Source organism: Mytilus edulis, chromosome 13, assembly GCF_963676685.1.
Source record: "Mytilus edulis chromosome 13, xbMytEdul2.2, whole genome shotgun sequence".
Lineage (NCBI taxonomy): Eukaryota > Metazoa > Mollusca > Bivalvia > Mytilida > Mytilidae > Mytilus > Mytilus edulis.
The window spans coordinates 14109747-14131745 of NC_092356.1; the positions used below are offsets into that span (position 1 = coordinate 14109747).

Below are 21999 nucleotides of genomic sequence, written 5' to 3' on the forward strand. Positions count from 1 at the left end.
CGTTTAGTTTTAAAAACAATTACCAAGTAATAATCCATATAGAACTTCACCTCCGGCAAAATTCAGGTGATCGGCGGGCAATAAATTGCGTAATCGCACACCTGTGAATCAACAGTCATAACTCTAAGGGACTAATTACCGGAAAATCGGACACACATAATTTCACTGCGTAATCAAGGAGCAAACTATTGCAAAGATATGCGGTAAAGAAAAGTTTTTTGTAATAACAATTGATCATTACCAGATTTGAATTTTTAAATTATATCATGTATATGAAATGCAGAAAAAAATATTTTTCTCAATAAATACATAAAAATGAATATAACGATTTCAAGTATTTTTTTTTTAGAAAAGAAATTATAAATGATCTGAAATAATTTTCCCATTGCTTTTCTTGATTATCTATCGAGGTTATTCATCCCTGACTTGATTACATGGTCTAATACTTATCGACGAGAATCTCATCCCGGGCCGCGATCTTTAACGGGATTTCACGGAGTTGCCAATCTCTGTGTATATATGTCTCTGGCTATTTTTAGCAATTATCTCCTTAAAAGGCGCTTTTAATAAACTAATTATGGAAAAACTGCTGTTGTCTAATTGAAGCCCGATATCTATTAGCGATTTTACCGAACTCAAATATAGATGGTCCCATGGCTTTTCTTGGTGAATTTTGGGTTTTTTCACGATACCTGACGATTTCGCAGAAAAATTTCCCTAATTTTGAACAACATAAAAAAAATATTTCCGGCCTTTCATACTATACATTTAAGGACAAATTTGTTCTTGCATGAAACTTCATTCATAATGCTTTCTAGAAGAAAAATATATAAAAGATATAACAACCAATCACAGAGAGCCATCTATTTTTATCTCTATGTCTTCATAAAATGGCTGCGCCCATGTAATTTTATTTGGTACATTGTAACCTTCTGGCCGGGCCCGAATTAGTGGGGTTACACTAAAGACCTGAAAGTGGACTTGAAAAGACCTGAAAATATACGACTAAAATTATTCAAATTGCAATAGCTTTTTTATTATTGGATGGAATTTCTTCAAGTTGGAATTTTATTAAATGTAAATATTCATAATTCATTAAAATTTAAATGTTTTAAATTAAAAACAATTTTTTGTTGCCAAACGGCGTTGGACCTGAACGGAGAAATGAAAAGACCTGAAGGGACCTGAAAATCTATGTCGGACTAATTCTAACTACAATAACTTTTTTCATATTCAATGGATATCTTTCAGCTTTAGGTCTTTTCATTTCTCCGTTCAGGCAGAGACATATAAATATTTAGTATACATGTCTCTGGTTCAGGTCCAACTTTTGGCATCAAAAAATTGTTTTTAATTTAAAACATTTAAATTTTAATGAAATATGAATATTTACAATTAATAAAATTGTAACTTGAAGAAATTCCATCCAATAATGAAAAAGCTATTGCAATTTGAATAATTTTAGTCGTATATTTTCAGGTCTTTTCAGGTCCACTTTCAGGTCTTTAGTGTAACCCGAATTAGTGGTGTTACACCTTAATTACCTCCCCTAACGCAATATTACGAGCCTCTTATATTGACAGATAGTCATGAAGATAGCATATTTGTTTTTGATCGCTTGCCTCTGTGCTGGTTCTGCCAGTACAGAGAATCTTTACAAAGTTCTTGGCGTATCAAAAACAGCAACACAGAAAGAAATAAAGAAAGCATATAAAGAAATGGCAAGGGAATGGTAAACATAGAATAATTTATGTCATCTTACTAGTCCAAATAATTATGACGTCTTGAAAGGCTATTATAATTTTTTTCTTTGACGCCTTACATCGATGTATTATAATAGCCTTTCAAGACGTCATAATTATTTGGACTAGTCATCTTACACTAAAACATACACCTCTTTCATTAGAGTGATTTACACTTATTTAAAAAGGGTATACGCCTCTCTTGTGTTTGTTGCATTTCCGTCAAAAACATCATTTGTACGGTTAGCTTCAAGGGCATCTCCACTTCAAGGGGCCTCTGCTGTGGCCGAGTGGTCTAAGTAGTTACTTCTGTAATCACTAGCCAGTCAACACTGTGGTTGTGAGTTCCATCCCTGCTTGTGCGGGTGCACTCGACCCCAATCTTAATTGAATAAAAAACTGGCCGACACTAAATAGCCCAAAAGTGGTGTTTAAAAGTGGTGTTAAAACACCAAAAATTAAACAAATAATTTCCACTTCATTCCCATGTTGAGCAAGAGGTTGAAAAAATATGATGTTACATGAGGGGGGATAGGACCTTTATCGGGACTCCGGGATCGGGTGTTTTTAAGCTCGGGATTTCGGGATTTACCCCTTCGGGATCCGGGAATTCTTTTTTTCGAATTTCGGGATCCGGGATTTTTATTTATTTAAATTCGGGACCTCGGGATTTCGTGTTTTTAAGCCCGGGATTTCGGGATCATGACCCCTCCTATCCCCCCTCTTACATGCATATTGAAAGAAAAATTCAGCAAATAAAATTCTTATATACATGTAAATTGATAATCAGAACTGCTGTCATTAGGAAATTGTGATTTAGTACCTACAGATCATTCTAAGACCTTTAATGAACTTTACAGCAGATTCCAACGAGTATGAAGCTACATGTAGATTATTTGGTTAGCTTCCTTGCTAGCTCAACCATGAAATGATTATTACCTTAAAATTGGGAGGAGCATAACACTAATTCGTCATCCAATGAAAACACTCATATCAATGGCCTTTTTATAATAATAATGTATGTTTCATACAAACAGGTTTACCTAAACAACTTTGCAAATTAAATTTTATTTCTTATAGTCTTTGATTGAATTAAAAAATTCTTTGTATTACAATAAATTAGAAGCGGAGTTACGGTTTACGTTTTGTTCAAGGTTGATGATATTTAGGGTTGATTCAATGCTAAACAAATAGAAATTTTATAGAAAATCCACATCATTTCCCCTTGTACTCTCATAGTTGGCAATTTGGTACTTGATAGATGGAGGATTATTGCAGCATAATCAACAGAGTACAGTGATCTGGAAGGTTTTTTTTACTATGGGCCCAGGGCCCCTCAAAAATGAATTCAATGAGCCATTTTAAAAAATAATGGGCCATGTTGTCAAATGAGTGGGCCCTTTGAATTGACTTCTGTAAAAAAAAAAGTATCAGTATATTTTGGCAAAGAGGTGTTGGTACTTACCTTTATGATTTTAAATAAAATCATTGATATTGTTCCTGTGATTTTGTAATTTCAATTTCAATGAATATACAATAACTTCTTCCAACCCCAACAATACATTGTAATTAAGTTAACCTTTATTTACAATGTTTAAACTGGTACTGTTGCCTTGTTCATGTTCATGGGTTTTTTTTTGTACATTAAATTTGGGTCTTCGTCGATACCATACTTATTCCAGACGTTCCGTATCAGAGGACATTTCAGGCATTTCCTCTGCACTTCTTGTATTATTAAAACGTCATCACGGTGACAAGAATAACAGTATAGAGTACCATTAATTCATAGAACAAAACAACAAATCGCTGAAGTCATGTTTGCAAAATGTCAAAACGAGCCAAAGACCAAAAAATGACAAGGACAATAAAGCGTCTTTTATGGAGACAAAAACTATATTCCTAAAAAGTCTTTCGGGTTCTTTAATCGAAATAATAACAAGCTAAACTACATGAGATTATTATTAGAGTTAGATCTCGTCTGTACTAGCCAAATTTCACAAATGTAAAGTTGTTTACAAAAAAATATATATCATGAATGATGCTTAATTACGTTTTTCGGGTTATCAGTTAGACCGCATGGTTCTATTATTACAATAGGAAAACACCCGAGATGTTACATCGCATGGTTCTATTATCATAGGGAAACACCCGAGACGTCCCAAAAATATATAGGTGCTCCTATTATTGGAGGAACATTACGCAGTTGTGTACATACACATGGCGCACGGAACACGATCGGAAATTCATTTGATGATATCTAAACGTTTCGAAACGAAGTGAAAAATATTGTGCGCCACGTGGGCGCTTACATTTGTCACTGTATGCACCATTTATTGTCAATATGCGCTATAGGCGCAGGGCGCACGTCCTTCCCAATCACTGAGAGTAATCTATGCTTAAGGTTTATGTACCCTTCTGTAGCCATTTTTGTACGAACTTTTCAAACTTCAATTGTATCAAAACTACAGATATAATGAATAATAGAGATAGGCCATTTTGTACATATTCCAAGGGGAAACTTGATGCAAAGCATTATTTTTTACTGTTCCATTGCATTTAATAGAAAAAGAGGACTTTGTGGCAAATAAATCAAGATTTTTATAGAAAATCCACAGCCTTTATCTTTGTACTCTCATATTTGGCAATTTGATGACTGATAGATATTGGATTATTGCATGCAGTGCTAGCATTGATTTCCTTAAAACAAGTTTATAAATGTAGTTATTGGTTAAGACAAGTATAAATATGGCCAAAATCAAGTACACCTTTGAGGGTGCGCTCGACTTTAGTGACTCAGCACGAGGTATTTTGGAATTTACCGGTTACTTAGAACTTTTTGTAAAAAATAAACACTAGCACATCATAGAAAATCAAGTGAGTAATTTATGTTTCAAATTTTATAACAAAAATCTCTGTATTAAAGGCTGTGGATTTTCTATAAAAATCTTAATTTATTTGCCACAAAGTCCTCTTTTTCTATCAAATGCAATGAAACAGTAAAAAATAATGCTTTGCATCAAGTTTCCCCTTGGAATATGTACTAAATGGCCTATCTCTATTATTTATTATATCTTTAGTTTTGATACAATTGAGGTTTGAAAAATTCGTACAAAAATGGCTACAGAAGGGTACATAAACCTTAAAATTTTATAACAAAAATATCTGTGCCACAAAACCCCGTTTAACTTTAAAAATGCAATGAAACTATAAATAATAATGCTTGCTTGAAGTTTCCCCTTTGTCAGTTTGTATATGTACACAATGGCCCATCTCTATTATTCATTATCTTTGCTGTTTTTATACTATTGCAGTTTGAAAAATTCGTAATTCAAAGGCAACAGAAGGATATTTACGCCGTGATTGTACCATTGTAAAGTATATACATAAAACTGTATTTATAAATGAACTGAGTAATTGATTGAAATAAAATTGGCAATTCAAACACACCTACAACATGCTTATGAATCAATAAATTTTAAATTTAGATTGCAAACTTATTTTTAAACTGACTTGTAAAACTAGTTTTACAATGTTTTTATTCTGTCACTAGTTCTGATTGGTTCTCTGTTTAACTATTGACTCCACCCACAGGCTTGTTTACCGTACCTAATAATGATTTCATGGTTGAACTAACAAGGAAGCTAACCAAAGAATCTACAGGTAGCTTCATACTCGTTGGAATCTGCTGTAACAAACATGGAAACATAAATACAGACATGTTAGATTGATTTATTGATTGATTAATTTGTTGCTTAACGCTATTTGTTGTCTTTTGTAATGTTTATTGAGTTCAGAGAAGACCTACATGTAGTAAGTTACTTAATTTGTGCAGTAACAGTGCTGTAACTAAATCTTAACATACTACATTTGTACATGTATATCTTATTTGACAATATGTATAATTCATTTATTGAAGGTATTAAAATATTTGTTAACCTGTTGCACATCCACTTTTTCATTCAGGCATCCAGATAAAAATAGTGACGAAAATGCTGCTGATAGATTTACCAAAATAAATGAAGCCTATGAGGTATGGTAATGATGATAATTCATGTAATCTTCATTTTCCCTCTTTTTTATAACATTTTAATATATAAAAAATATTTTTTAAACAGGACAGAATGAACCGTAGTTCAAAATGCACTGTACATGTACATGATGTACATTTTGTAATTACAGTAATTAACTAAATGTAATGCTTGTTCTTAATAATGATTTATGTTTTTTTTAATAGATTGTTGATCGATTTATTGAGTGTTTATTGTTAAATATGAATATACGGAAATGTGGTATGATTGCTAATGAGACAACTCTCCACCAAAGACCAACTGACATAGAATGAGTTAAACTTATTCAGCTCTATGAAGTGGGTGTCATTGGGGTCTAAGCGTGACACAGGATTGCAGATTTTTGTAAGTGTGACACGTGAAAGTCAAATTATTGTGTCGTGAAAACGGGAAATAAGGTCTAGCGGGACCCGGGAAATGACAAAAAAATAAGAATTGCTTATGTACATAGTATAAGCGGGATGCGGGAATCTGACAAAACAGTAAGCGGGATCCGGGATCAGAACCCCCCAATGAGACCCCCTATGAAAGGATCTGACATGTAATTTTTAACAAGAAAACCAATGACCTGCTTTATGTACAAAACAACAAAGAATATGATATACAGCATTCAAATAAAGAAGAAACATTGATTTAAAGATTCACAAACTAGTTTATGTTGTCTTTTATTGAAGTGAAATATTTTCTAGAAAAGATAATCATGATAATAGGCTGTTTTAGAATCTAAAGGGCTATATGGGTAATTTTATCGTTCATACTCAAATCAATGAAAATAACGTCAAATTTCCATTGTTTAGGAAATTTTTAACCAATCGTGACTCTTTTGTGTACACTTTTGAAAATATTACCTATAATGTATTAGAATTTGAATTGCTAATTTGATAGATATATTACAGACACTTGGTGATTCCAACAAAAGAGACCAGTATGACAGATTTGGTTACACAGCTGCAAGGGAACAAAAACCTTCACATGAATATCATAATCCTTTTGGTAACGATTTCTTCAGGGGCTTCAACTTTAACTTCAATGGAAATCAACAAGGAGAATCAGTTATAGAAAAGTTTAATATAAATTTAAGGTAAGTCAAATAATTCCTAGGCCAAACAAAAAAGAATGTGCGTATACTGTACCCCTACCTACCTTAATTTTTATCTGCTACCCTCAATAATTTTCAGCATGTTACAGTAAACACATGGTAAACAGACTTACTTTTTTTGTTTGGCTGAAACATATGATTCATATATCAGTATTCATGGTGTTGAAAAGAAGTAACACTTTTTTTTTATGTATATCACAGTTGTGGGTTCCAATGGATGGAGAAAATGTAAATAAAAAATGGTAAAAAATGTATTTGTATCAAAAACATGAGATTTTCTTTGATGCATTTAAAATAGAAAATCTATTGTGGATTCATTATTATTAGTTTAACACCAATTTTCATGGGGTTTGTTGGTAGAGGTTTACCATGAAATAAAATGTTCAACGATTTACAAATTTTCTATAGGCTCATTATGCAGAGTGATCAAAATCATAAAATCAAGTATCTGTGAAAATGCAAGTTTTCCTCAATCCATTTAAATTGATACCCACGAAAAATAGATGAATCCACAGTATATAAAAAAAAACAAGGTTTTGTCCTTGTATAAAATTAACAAGAATAACAGAAATAAAAAAAAAATGCTTTTGCTTTGCTACTCTTCATAGATAGGTTTAGCCATTTATTTTAGCTAATTCTAAGCAAGATACTGGATCCAATCATTTACTGTACTACATTTTCTTAATAGATTTGATAAACATGCAATTACAAGCAACAAATAATCTGATTTAAACAGTGCATTCAAGGTGATTCAGTTTAAAATCACTTTTGGTGGAAGCTTTTCACAGTGAATACTGTTGATTGTAGTAGATTTCTCTTGCAACATCTCTCTGTATATGACAGGACCAAAAACCAGAGTGTTATCTAAATCACTGGCAATCACCCTGTACCACAGTGAATCACTCAACACAAGTGAGATTTTTGACTGAACTGTATATGGAAGATTGCAGTGCCAAACTGACTCAGTTGAATGTTCAATTTAACAGTGTCTAAAGTTTACTTTAAGTTTAAGAGATTAATAAAATTATAATTTTCAACTCCTCTGATTTAGGTGTGCCTTGGGTGTCGGCTGCTTTAACAATTGTTAAAGCTTGTTATAAGTTAACAAAGGCAAGACTTATCTCTGTATTAACAGTTTATTTTTGGTTTATTCCAGAGCTTATGAAACAAAGATCTTACCAGAGAGTGACAGGAAGCCATGTTTTCTATATACTTACACTGATTTCTGTTTTGATTGTGCCAGGATAGAACATCTAGTGGAAAAACTCATCAGAGATCTGGAAGATGTTGGTAAGAAAAGATAGATTTAGATACAGTGTACATCAATCTATTCCAGAATTTGAAAAAATCAATACTTGATAACCAATTCACCTTTTCAGAAACTATGTTCTTACACTAAATAAAAATAAAGTGACTTCATTGGTTCAATTTCAAGTGTTACTGTGAATTAATTTATTTCCTCATTGTTTAAATTTCCTGATTTTTAGGTAAAGAACTTTCCATACGATTTATAATTTTGTGTATTACTTGTCCTCTACAGAAAAAATTAACAAAAGGGTATATTTGCTGGCAATTATACCCCCCCCCCCCCTCTACAGAACTATTTTCTGCTTCACAATAAGTTCAATTACTTAAAATTACATATTATATTTATGTGATGATACATGTACGTAAGCTAATATGAGACAGATTCACAGTTTACATAGGGTTTGGTTTAGGCAGATTTTACAGTATTTTTGACACTTAGAGTTTGGTTGAGGCAGATATCACTATATTTTACCCATAATTCCAGGAATATGTGTTGGTACTTTCCATGCTGGACGAGCACGATCTTTGACTGGAGCACTCAGGATAGAGAGGGTCCCAACACTTATCATGCTGATCAATGGCCAGTTGACCACCTTCAGGGGTAGTGTAAACACAGCTGGTCTGAATAACTTTGCTAGAGGAGTATTTCCTAAAAATTTGTTTACAAAGGTATGTGTATACATGTACATGAATACATATCATTCATAAGAGTAAATGTGTGTTTGTTTAAAGGTTGCTGTAATGAACATATATGTGTAAGTGTATTAGGGTACATTGATGTGACTAACTTAAGATGAGGTATGGTTGCCAATGCCATTGGTACAACTGTCCAAATTACTCAACTTTAAGGAACTATTGGTCACAGTATGACCTTCTTTTAGAAGTTCATTTATTTGTTAAAATATGTGTATATGATAATGAATTAAATGAATTATCCTTTTGATCCATCTTTCAAATGAAATATAATTTTTAACCTGTTTCAATCACCAAATTCTGGGAAACATAGGCCTTTCCAAACAGGGATTGATCTCTAAGGATAAAGATTTTCATGTATCCAAAACTCATTTACAGAGTTGTTATGGAGAATATGAAAGGAAATTGATGATTTCTCTTTCAAAGATTATTTGTCCTCATCCAGTGACTTGTTTAAATGATGTAATTTTCAGTTTTATAGGAATTTTTAATAAACACAGTTGAAAGGTATAAATTATCCAATGTATTAAACTTTTTTTCAGATCAATGATGGAAACTTTCAAGATTTTCTTGATGGCTGGAATGACAACCACGTGCGAGCTTTACTGTTTATTAGAAGGGAGGAAATATCTATGAGATTCCTAGCGCCAGCCTTCTACCACAAAGAATTCATCAAGTTTGGATATGTCAATTTATGGACAAATGAAAATAGTAACTTGACAAAGAAATACAACGTGAATAGATACAGAGAAACTTTACTTATGTTTAATGAAGACACACAGACTCCTGTTGCTACTTTGGTTGTAAGTTATTTTTCATATTTATACAACCAGCTTGCATAAACACTTAAAAAAAAATTCCCTAATGTCACACTTTTGTCTGGTGACTATAGTTACTATAGCATACAATGGAATTTAAATTCTGCCAACATTGAAGACATGGATGAGTTAACTTAATAGATATAGGAAGATGTGGTGTGAGTGCCAATGAGACAACTCTCCATCCAAATAACAATTTAAAAAGTAAACCATTATAGGTCAATGTACAGCCTTCAACATGGAGCCCATGCTCACACCGAACAACAAGCTATAAATGGCCCCAAAATTACTAGTGTAAAACCATTCAAACGGGAAAACCAATGGTCTAATCTATATAAAAAAAAACGAGAAACACGTATAAATTACATAAACAAACGACTACTACTGTACATCAGATTCCTGACTTAGGACAGGTGCAAACATTTGCAGCGGGATTTAACATTTAATGGTACCAAACCTTCTCCCTTTTTCTGAAACAATAGCATAACATCACAACATAGAAAAACACACGATAAAATATCAATTGGCAGGCTTAACTCAATAAAAAAACGTAAATTAAGCATGTTAAGCTTTACATGTTTCTTTGCTAAAAAAAACCCCAGAGTAATTAAATTCATGTGATTTATTTGTACATGTGCATTTTAGCATGCCCTTGCTTGCATGTGTGCTTCAAGGCTTCAACATATGCCTTTTCAGAGTTTTTCTTATTTATTTAAGAGTTGGCAAAAATATATGAGTTAAGAGTTGTTTTTTTTCCAATTCTATGATAGGGTAGTCAATTCTTTTGCAAACTACAAAAGGGACTTAAAAATTACTGAAATAAGAGAATGGGATTTCAGAATTTTGAAATTGTTTTTACAATATATTTTCTAGAATATTTTGAAACTTATAAAGAAATGTTTACATTTTCTAGATGCCACAGTTAAGCAGGAGTACAATGGAAGAGGTATTGATCGCCAATAGATTTATCACCCTGCCACGGCTATCATCGCAGAGAAGATTTGAAGAGATTTGTCCAGAGGAAATGAAAGCAAAACGAAGGAGGTAGGTCTTATGTATACATATAAATGAACTTTAATGTTTATCTTAAATATTGCTGTAATATAAATTTTGATATTGGAATGGAAAAAAAATCCTAACAAGAGTTGGGATTTAGTGTTTAATTTTAATATATGATATCCTCATATTTAAACTGTGTTCTCATTTGTTTAATTTTTGTTTTGAATATTGTTTAGATATGATTGACAAGCCCTGTTGTGTGAAAAAAGATTTCCTGTGAAATTCTTTATCATGTCATGATGAAATGAATTGAAATGAATTGTGGATCAAATCATAAGATGTTGTTAGTAGAAATTTCAAAAGGACAGTTTGCAAATATTTACTTGTTATACACCATTATATTATACATATTTGAAATGCATTAAATATATTTTATAAGTCCCCTACCGACGAAATCATCATGCATTTTTTATGATACTCATACATAATGCTAAGAACCACAACAGAGTTTGAATTTTGGTAGTGGGTCATTTACTGTTTTGGAGTTATGGCCCTTTAATAACTTGGAAAATTGCAAAACTTAAGCAGGAACATTCATGTCCTTAGACGCATTCTTCTTTTATTTATATAGATAAATTGGTTGGCTAACAGCATTGATAACTCTTTGGTTTGATTTTTCTTCCAGACTGTGTGTGGTTTTGGTGACAAAGAAAAGTGAAACTGGTAATGAAAAATTCCTGAACAGCTTCAGAAAATATGTTCAGTCATCGTCACTGACACGGAATGAAAGAGTGAAATTTGCTTACATCTACGAAGATACACAGAAAAATGTGATTCAGAGTTTCTCTAAAGGTGATACATCCGGAACTGATGATACACAAAGCAAGGTAATGTTGTGGTATACTGGAGATTCATTATTATTCTTGGGCTACAACTTTTTTTTATGAATTTGAATGTGCAACTAACATGACTAAGGTACAAGTTTTCTATACAGTATATAAGTACACGCTAATAATTAATAAAATTAGATATCCACCAAAATACTATTTTTCTTCAGTCCACAAAATTAGTAACCTTGGAGAAAAAATGAATCAATAATACTCCTGCTGATAATCAATACAAATTCCAATTACTGAAAAGAAATAAGAAGATGTTGTTTGAGTGCCAATGAAACAAATTCCCATCCAAGTCAAAATGTGTAAAAAATAAACTATAGATTTAAGTATGGCCTTCAACACAGAGCCAAGACATGGAACGGCAAGCTGTAAAGGGCTCCCAAAATAATTAGTTTAAAACAATCAAATATGAAAACCAACGATGTAATCTATATAAAAAAACAGAAACAATGAAACACTTATGTCCACATCAATAAAGGACAACCACTTAACAACAGGCTCCTGACCTAGGACAGGTGAATACAAATACAGCAGGTTTAGAGTTTCAGGTTTAAAAGTTTTAACATGCACCAACCTTCACTCTAACCTGAAACAGTAGTGAGTCATTACAACATAAAAAACACTTTAAAAAGATCAATTGAAATGGCTTGACTTGATAAAAAAATACAAATAAACAAAAACAAGTCAACATACACTGTAAAGAAATTTGATCTATGGCACAATATAAATATAATATTAAAAAGAAAAAGATGTTAAACAATGCCAAAAAGACAAATTTCACCTGGGACAGAATGGCGTTAGATGGAATAACTAAAGGTACTGTGGATTCATTGATATCGTTAGATACCAATTTTCACAGTTAAATTTAGATGATAATTTTGTTGTTAGGAGTACACCTGATGATCAAAATAGCAACACAATTCTTTATTTTATATATTTTTTTTTATCATTGTAGGTGATTATATTATGGAGAATGGAGAAAAATCATCTAAGTTACAACTGGCTCTCAAAAGGATGGGATATAGATAATATACAGGACAGTCGCAATCATCTGGAAGACCAAGTCAAGCATTTACTTAACTCAGACCAGTCCTTAGCTTACAGAGTTATACTTCCTGAATTTAACAATGAACATGCTTTGGTAAGAAAAAAGTTAATTCTGAAATTCTAAGATAACTTTTATGGGATTCAAGCAACTTTAAAAAATGTTCACGTAGCCTTTGCGACAAATTGTTAGAAATGCTGTCATGACTGTAGAGCTAAGTTAAGGATGTTTGCTACTCTGTTTCAAAATAACAAGCTTTTTAAAAGACTGTTATAAATTGATAGTATATGGTCCGAGACCACAATTGTCGTCCCTTGATTTTCGTTGTTCACGAATATAGTCCCTAGTGTTGACAGTGGGTTACTTGCCATTAAATTCTATACCCCTTCCAAATTTATTTCTCCATGTTTAATGCCTCAAATTGCAAGTAGGGGGAGGGGGGTGAAATTACACTGTAAAAAAATTTGGGTCCAGAATTTTAAAGGAAAGTAGTGATTTGGACCAAATCTGAAAAAGGTTGAAAATTAGCACTTCAGAAGCTGTCAAAAGATTTCAAGACGCCCTAAACATAAAATTGTCCATATTTTGAGTTAGAGACGATGAAGTTTTCTATAATTTTGATATAATTTGTCCCAAAAGTAGTACAAAACACTGTAAAAGTTTCTTTGAGAAAGCGCAGGTGGGATTTTTTTTATTTTCATTTATGTTCTAAAAGAAATGCACTACAAAATAATTATGTTCTCGGACCTAAGAGGTGAAATCTGTAAGTATAAAATCTGTACTTTGGCAACTTCCCTAAATGATTTGATGGTTTCAATTTGTCAAATAGCATGAAACTAAAGGATTTAAACTTTTATTTTATAGAATTTCTGCAAAAATTACCAATTTTGGCATTTTATGGTCAAAATAGGCATTTATAGCTTTTTCAATATTGATGCATAAATGGCATCCTGACTTTCTATCTGACAGGTTTTCATGTGTCAATATTTGTGTTTCTATGCCTTTATCTAGTTCTTTTACTTATTTATGAACTCTGAATCCTCAGAAAAGAAGATAATCTCAGACAATATGTGCAAAATGTGTTGTATAAAAGACCCTTGTCTAACGCCCTGTTCGGATGAAGTAAAAAGTTGGGAGCTTGGTACATAAAATTTGAAGTCCATAATAAAAACCTTACTAAATTTGTATCAAAAGCACTTTACAATGTCTATTGTACCTGTTCCATTTCACATAATATCTTTCTTTTCTTCTGTAGGATAGCAAGTGGTTTAGATATAAGCCTGTTGAGAATAAATTGCATGCAAGTTTTTCCCTAAAAAGGCAAAAATCTTTGTATCAGACCATACTGTTTGTAAGAAAAGTTAATTGCAAAAGTCATTTTGTGCTCAGATTTGTTGTACCATGTCACATGAGTATAGAAATGATAAAAAAGACACAAATTTTTATTTCTTGTAGCCTCAATATGCATTTTTTAATGTAAATATGTGGCACGGCCTAAATTGACCCTAAATTTTTTCCAGTTTACTTGGCCTAAGACCCTTTTAAACTAATATGATATGTTATATGTAACTTTTCTTTCCATTTAAAATACTTTCAATACATATGTAAGGATTATTTATAACCAAAAAGCTTCACAAATTTAAAATTGCTGGAAAATATTACATCTTCATGTAAGGCCCCACTTCATTGAAAAACCTCAATTTTTAGGCTCAGGCTCATATAAATTTGACTTTTGAATAATTATGCCAAGTCTGATAAATCAAATGAGTACTGTATTGCTTTTAGTACATGATAAGTTATATATCAAGGCATTTAAGAAGTATTTTTTTGCAATATTTTAATTTTTAAAGCCCCAAATGTTGATATTTGAAATTTTTCAATTTTAACGTCAAAATTTTACACGCAAAGATGAGTATAGAACTTAAGTTATTGTCTATAATATACATTCTATTGTCATGAAGCTTTGTAAGCAGTGTTATAATTTATTAAGCTTTGGTCATACCAAGTTTTTTTAAGATTTGTCAACTTTTTCTATCCTATTAAGTCCGAGACCACAATTGTCGTCCTTTGATTTCCGTTGTTCACGAATATAGTCCCTAGTGTTGACAGTGGGTTACTTGCCATTAAATTCTATACCCCTTCCAAATTTATTTCTCCATGTTTAATGCCTCAAATTGCAAGTAGGGGGGGGGGGGGGGGGGTGAAATTACACTATAAAAAAATTTGGGTCCAGAATATTAAAGGAAAGTAGTGATTTGGTCCAGCTGAAAAAGGTTGAAAATTAGCACTTCGGAAGCTGTCAAAAGATTTCAAGACGCCCTAAACATAAAATTGTCCATATTTTGAGTTAGAGACGATGAAGTTTTCTATAATTTTGATATAATTTGTCCCAAAAGTAGTACAACACACTGTAAAAGTTTCTTTGAGAAAGAGCAGGTGGGATTTTTTTTTTTTCATTTATGTTCTTAAAGAAATGCACTACAAAATAATTGTGTTCTCGGACCATATAACAGAACTGAAAAAGAAGAAAAAAACTATTGTTCTGTGTGCCTGTTTTTGAGATATAAGCCATTGAAAATTTGGCTGGAAAATATTCTCTGTAGACTTTTCATACAGTTAACATAGGCAGCTTTTTCTTTCAAAAACAATGAAAAAATAACAAGGATTTCATAAGATTATCAAATATGGCTTTTGAAACTATGTGTAATAAAATGATGAAAAGAAAAGAAGCTAAGTGGCTTAGTGGGCATAATTTTTGTATAGCAATACATGGATAAAGCAAGAGGATACCTAGAATCTGATAAACAATCAAAAGCAAAAGAGGGACGAAAGATACCAGAGGGACGGTCAAACTCATAAATCAAAATAAACTGACAACGCCATGACTAAAAATGAAAAGGACAAACAGACAAACAATAGTACACATGACACAACATAGAAAACTAAAGAATGAACAACACGAACCCCACCAAAAACTAGGGGTGATCTAAGGTGATCTCAAGAGGAACGAACATCCTTAAGCTTGGGTGTCTAAATGTTTGATGATACATTTTTCTTTACTTTTGGGTCAATGTATTTTCAAATTTCAATATTAAAACTTGGCGTCACACAGTCCTTGTTTTTTTGAGGAATACATAACAGTAAATGAAATAAGAGTATTTTTATTTTAGCATAATTATCTGCCCTTGTTTTAATTTTTTTTTCTAATACTCCTTACAGTACTTAAATTTTGTCAAGCCTTCGACTTTAGTCGAAAAAGCGAGACAAAGTGATCCTACAATCCGTCTGCGGTGGCAGCTTCCACAAATACTCACTCTGTGGTTAAAGTTTTTTGAAAATTTAATAACTTTCTTAAACTATCCTGACTTTGTACCAAACTTGGACAGAAGCTTGTTTATGATCATAAGATAGTATCCAGAAGTAAACTTTGTAAAAATAAAATTCCATTTTTTCCGTATTTTACTTATAAATGGACTTAGTTTTTCAATACATTCACTCTGACATGCCTGAGGTTAAAAGTTTTAAAAATTTTGATAACTTTCTTATACTATCCTGGATTTGTACCAAACTTGGACAAAAGCTTGTTTATGATTAAAGGCTATCTTGAAGGAAATTTTTGTTAAAATTTGGTACCTGTTTATCTGTATTTTACTTATAAATGGACTTAGTTTTACTTCCTGTTAACATACATGTAGTCTGAAGTGTAAAAGATTTTAAAACATTTATTAGTTTCTTTAACTATCCTGAATTTTTACCAAACTTGGACAGTAGCTTCTTAAAAATCAAAAGATAATATCAAGAGAAATATTTTTATTAATTTTTTTCCTCATTTTTGTTGAGCCTGCGATTAACAGCAAAAGTAGGCAAGACACTGGGTTTCGTGGAACCCTTACAAATTTTTGATAGTTTAATCTTTAAAAATCAAGTTTTTTATGTTTCTGTTGTATATTGAATTATATTTGATAAAGTATCTTTTAAATCAAGAGCATTTTTGCAACATGCCTAGAACAGATGCTTAGAAAAGACAACTGATCTACCTTTAATACTCTGGTATATTTTTTCAGCATTTGATCATCAGAATTTTCTACAAGTTGTGGAGTTGGGGAGAGAAAGTTTATCACTATCTTGCAACGTAAGTGATTACATAGATAACAATGTAAATTTGAATTCTGAAAGCATTATTTGGATGCACTGAGGGTTCATTATTATATATATATTGATGGAGTACCAATTTTGTGAATTTCATCCTTGAAATTCAATGTTTGACAAAGAACAATTTTTCAATCAACTTTGCAGAATTTGGCAAACCAGGAAAATAAATATCCGCAAAATACAAATTTTCCTCAATCCAATAAAGTTGTTACCCTGAAAAAGAAATGAATATGTAGTAATATTTTCTTAAATCAGATTGATTATTATCTGTTGATCAACAATCATTGAATAAATCAATAAATAGTTTATATTTATTTGATAATATTTGTAGATTTATGTAATTTTTTATAGAACAGTATCAGACAACTTTTTTGTCTTAATATAAAATATTTTTATGAACATGATGAAAATGGGGAACATTACACATATTTAAATGGTTACATTTTACATTGCCATAATTTGATACATTATGAAATAATTGATTTTTTTCCCAGATATGATGCTATAACTTACATCACTGTTATTATGTCCTTGTTTCTAATGTTTGGTATGGGATTCTTCTTACAAAAGATGGCATCCATTGAAGAGGAGCAGATAAGGGAGACAATTCCGAAGAGATGTAAACCTAGACCTCCATCAGTGTAAGTTTGTATAAGAATGAGGAGATGTGGTATGATAGTCAACTATAGGTCAACATATGTTCTTCAACAATGAGCAAAAGCTTTGTACTATCCATGCATGACTGTTGAAGCGCCAACCGTTATTGTAAATGGTTGGCAGATATTATATAAATATCAATTTTAAAGTCGAAGGAATAAAACTGTTTTGAAGTCCAAACTTTGAATAATCAAGAATAAGATTTGTTGGAATTAAATAAAAGCAGCTTTATTAAAAGCTAATATCATAAATAATAATTATGAATCAATTACAATATATCTAAATAGAATTGCAGTGTGTGCTACAATAGTGAAAATACATGAATAGTAAAATCTAGGTCACTTACTAAAAACAGCTGATCTGTCTGCGATCTAATTTGAAACTGACTATACTTTTCTCTAAACGTTTAAAAGATCAAGTTAATCAATACACCTAAAAATAGTACGTGTGTACACAATATGAAAGTAACCAAAATGGCCATAAAGTTGATAAGTTCGATTTGGGATAATTCTAACATTATAAAAGGATAAATATGGATTACATAGGATGCATTAATAACTTCTGAATAAGGTAATTTTGTTGTAACTATAGAAAATCATTCCGCATAACAAGCAAGTGTACAAAAAGTGAAAACATGTATGACCTAGTTTCGCGGAAAATATACGCTGGGAAATACGAATGAATGAACGTTATTATTAAAATAAACTGCAAATAATCGTGGCACAACAACTGTCATGGAAGATTTTAACATTTTTTGTTGAATTCAATGCTACAAAAATGTTTCCCTGTATAGTTATATTTTAACACTTTTTAACTTTTTTAAAAGGGGTTGGGAGGAGGAAGTTGTGCTAATTTTAATTTCCCAATAAAATCCTTGTTAATCTTAACATTTGTACAAATGTGTTATATGCAATGGAAATGAACATGAAATGAGGCATATATCATTTTAAACAATATTTTGAGTAGTTTAATTGTTTATCATTCTTTGCAGGATTTGAATTTACAGAACAAAAGTTAGCATTAGTTGGTATTGGCCATGATATTAGTTTTTATTCAAACAATTTTTAAGGGCACACTTTTTCTACAACTGATCAGTACAAACAAAAATCATGTTGACTTTTTACTCAGAATCTAGAAGATGCTTTCAACAGTATTGTGCTATATTGTGGCGGTCAGTTTTTATTGTTGGAGAAAGCTGGAGTGCTGGAGAGAATCATCAACTTTCAGTTGGAAAACTAACAATTCTAGTCAATCCCTGCTACATGCGGGATTTTAACTCACAACCTCAGTGTTGACAGACAAGTGATACAGTTGTTTGACTACTTCTAAGACCACTTGACCACCAAGGCCCCCTTAATACCACAATCAATAATCAATCAATTAACCTAAATCATAAATGGCAAATATGTAATAATTATTTGACAATTCGTTATTTTATTTTTTTGCAGAAATACAACAACAAAGTGTATAAATCTATATGAACTACGACCTGAGACATATGAAGAATTGGTCACCAACTCTGAAACAGGATTAACAGTTATAGCATTGGTAGATGAAGATACTAAAAAGTTCTTGTTAGAAGAATTTGGGAAACTGGTTTATCCTCTAACAAGGTATGCTTGAGCAATTTAACAATTAAAAGGACTTGTGTTACTCACTTTATGAACTTGGATAATGTAGAGGTAGTTATATGAAAACATTTGTTAAATTTTTTAATTGTTTCAGTTGAAAAAGATTTTCACCAATATATTTGTGATGGATGAATGTAGGATATTTTGTTCAAATCTTCTTTTTTTGTTGTTGCATAAGTTGGTAAGATATATGAGAGTTTTCAAGATTTTTTTTTACAGTGGTGCCACATATATATATCATTAATATATATTAACTCAAACAGCAAAAAATATGGCTTTAAAACTATGTGTGATAAAATTATGAAAGTAGGGGTTAGCAGCCACATTTTTTAATGGCATTACATGGATAAAACCAAAGGTATCTTGATACCTTGCAAAATTTCAAAAACAAGAGAACCCAACTTCCTTAAAAGATAGGCACAGAGGAATTTAGAATTTTGGACAAAACTGATCTATTTTGCTGGCAAATCTTACATTCTAGGTCATCAGAACAAAGAAAGAGTATACTGTGCATCTAATAATGCATAAAAATCACAAATCAAGTTATGATTCATAGTTCTTCTTTACTTTTACAGGTATAGTGGACTTACATTTGGATTTGTGAACCTGGACTTGTATATGGGCTGGTATCGACATCTTCTAGAAGAAAGTGTTGACAAAAAGATTGATCTTACAAATATGAAAGTCAAGAATTGTATAGGCACAGTTTTAGCCATAAACGGCCACAGAAATTATTACTATATTTACCATCCAAGACCAGCACGGAAATGGATACGCAATACAGACAAAGTGTCGAGGGCAGTAGGATTTGTCGACACAGATGATTCAGATAGTGATGGGAACAAAGAAACGCCAGTTGCCATCGAAAAGTTGTTGAAAGGATTGACTGATTGGACAGATAGAGTCTTTGATGGATCTATTCCAAAAGTCAGAATTCCATGTTGGCCTGAATTGGCAATCAAGTAGAGAGGTTTTAGTCTTTTCCCAGAGTTCCATGCTCAATGTTGTCTATAAGGTCTTTATCTGAAGTCAGTTATTTAAAAATTATATTTAATGACAAAAAAAAATGGAAAAACTCCATGACCATTGATATTGTTAAAAAGATTTTACAGAGAGTTTTTGATGGATCAATTCCAAAAGCCAGATTACCATGTTTGCCTGAACTGGCAATAAATTATAATTTTTGTTACACTTACCCAGAATTCCATGTTTCATGGTCCATGTTGTCTACAAAGGTCTTTACCTGAATTATTTTTTTTTCTGTATGAATATTATTAATTTTACAAAATGATCTTTATTGACAAAAGAATAAAATTAATATTTTCAGACATTAGTGGGAATAGAAAGACTTTACGATTGACAAGTTTTTAATTGGATTGACAGATTTGATGGATAGGTCTACTGATGGATCAATTCCAAAAGTCAGAATTCCAAGTAGGCTTGTCTTAGCAATCAATTAAAAATGTTTTCCCTTGTGTCAGAATTTCATGTTCCATTTTTTATGTTTTCTACAATGATTATTTACCTGAATTCAGAATTAATTGCCTTTTGAATTTTGAATTGGTCACTGAAATTTTGTTATGAATTATGTTTTGAACACTTTTGTGTATTGAAAAGATGACTTATGACACTTAAGCTGGGGTCACACATTCACGATTTTTACTGCCGTCCTTGACAGGACCATTCCCGATTAAAATTTGTCAAAAGTCTGATCAAGATCCTGTGAATCGTGGATGGAAATTCGATTTGTATCTTTCGCCAGGTAAAATTCGACCGAGTCTGTCACGACTGCGTCCCGATTCTACCGAATGTAATCCGACAGAGATCAGATAGTGACAAGACAGTGAACCGACGCTGACGGAAGTTATCCGTTCGAAAACTGTCGGCATAATCGGGATGATCAGGTACTGTCGGAACGTAATCCTATCACGGTCCGCTCTATCGCATTGCAAACGGCTTTGTCTGGTCTCAGTCGTATTGTATTCTGTTATTGTCGGGACTTCTCCAGATCATTCCCGTTCCACAGGACACCGTCCCGAATACACAGAACATTGTTAGGAATTCGATCCGATACAGCAGAATCTGTCACGACATAGGCACGATTGTAATCCGACTAGACAAAATCGGCTGAGTTTCCCCGAATGTTACGGGACGCACCTAACTGTCGGGGTGCTTTGCCGATCTATTCGGACCCTTCCCGACCAGTAGGAATCTGTTACGAACTAAAACGACTGCGTTCAGACAATAATAGGACATTCCAGATAATTGAGGATACTAATCCGACTTTTTCACTTTTCGTGTCGTATCGCTGTCTGATCTCAAACGGGAGCAATAATCGGCAATGTGTGAACCCCGCATTAATGACAAAAGAAAATCATGAAAAGCAAAATAGAAAATTAGAACAAAGATTTATATACATTTTTCTACTGAACAATTTTGAGTGGAGAATACTAGATTTTTTTACCGATATAAATGTCATTTACTTTGACACTCTTGTAAGCTTTGTCATTTTAAAATACAAAGGAAAAATTAAAGAAAAAGGATAGCCACAACAATCAGTATTCTACATCTTTCTATATGCATTTTCATTTTAAAAAGTAGCATAAATTACTCTCAAAAATCTTTTTTGTTTGCCTCGTCCCGGCTGTTATGTTTGTTTAATGGAACAGCCTATGTTGGAGTCAGATGAGCAAAACATGATAGATTTTTATTATTAAAGTTTATATGATTTCCTTTAGTTTAAATCTATCAAATCTCTTTGCAATGCCAAATTCAAATCAAATAGATATGTCATTTTGCCTTAATTACCACTTGTGTTCATGTGTGTGATTTGAAATTCTAATATGACGTGCTTCTTTAGCTTTGTAAACAACACTGTGATAAAATTCTCGA

General features: G+C 32.0%; 1 protein-coding gene across 1 annotated transcript; it reads left to right on the forward strand.

The window, feature by feature from the left end:
• Positions 1–1527: 1527 nt before the first annotated feature.
• On the forward strand, positions 1528–21647 carry LOC139502155 (dnaJ homolog subfamily C member 16-like). The gene is made up of 13 exons (XM_071291533.1): positions 1528–1732; positions 5706–5772; positions 6706–6890; positions 8065–8198; positions 8701–8885; positions 9452–9712; positions 10641–10771; positions 11412–11613; positions 12578–12763; positions 16732–16799; positions 17314–17460; positions 18925–19089; positions 19683–21647. Exons 1-13 carry the CDS (start codon positions 1590–1592, stop codon positions 20071–20073), a joined length of 2265 nt encoding a protein of 754 aa, XP_071147634.1. The 5' UTR covers positions 1528–1589; the 3' UTR covers positions 20074–21647.
• Positions 21648–21999: the final 352 nt, after the last annotated feature.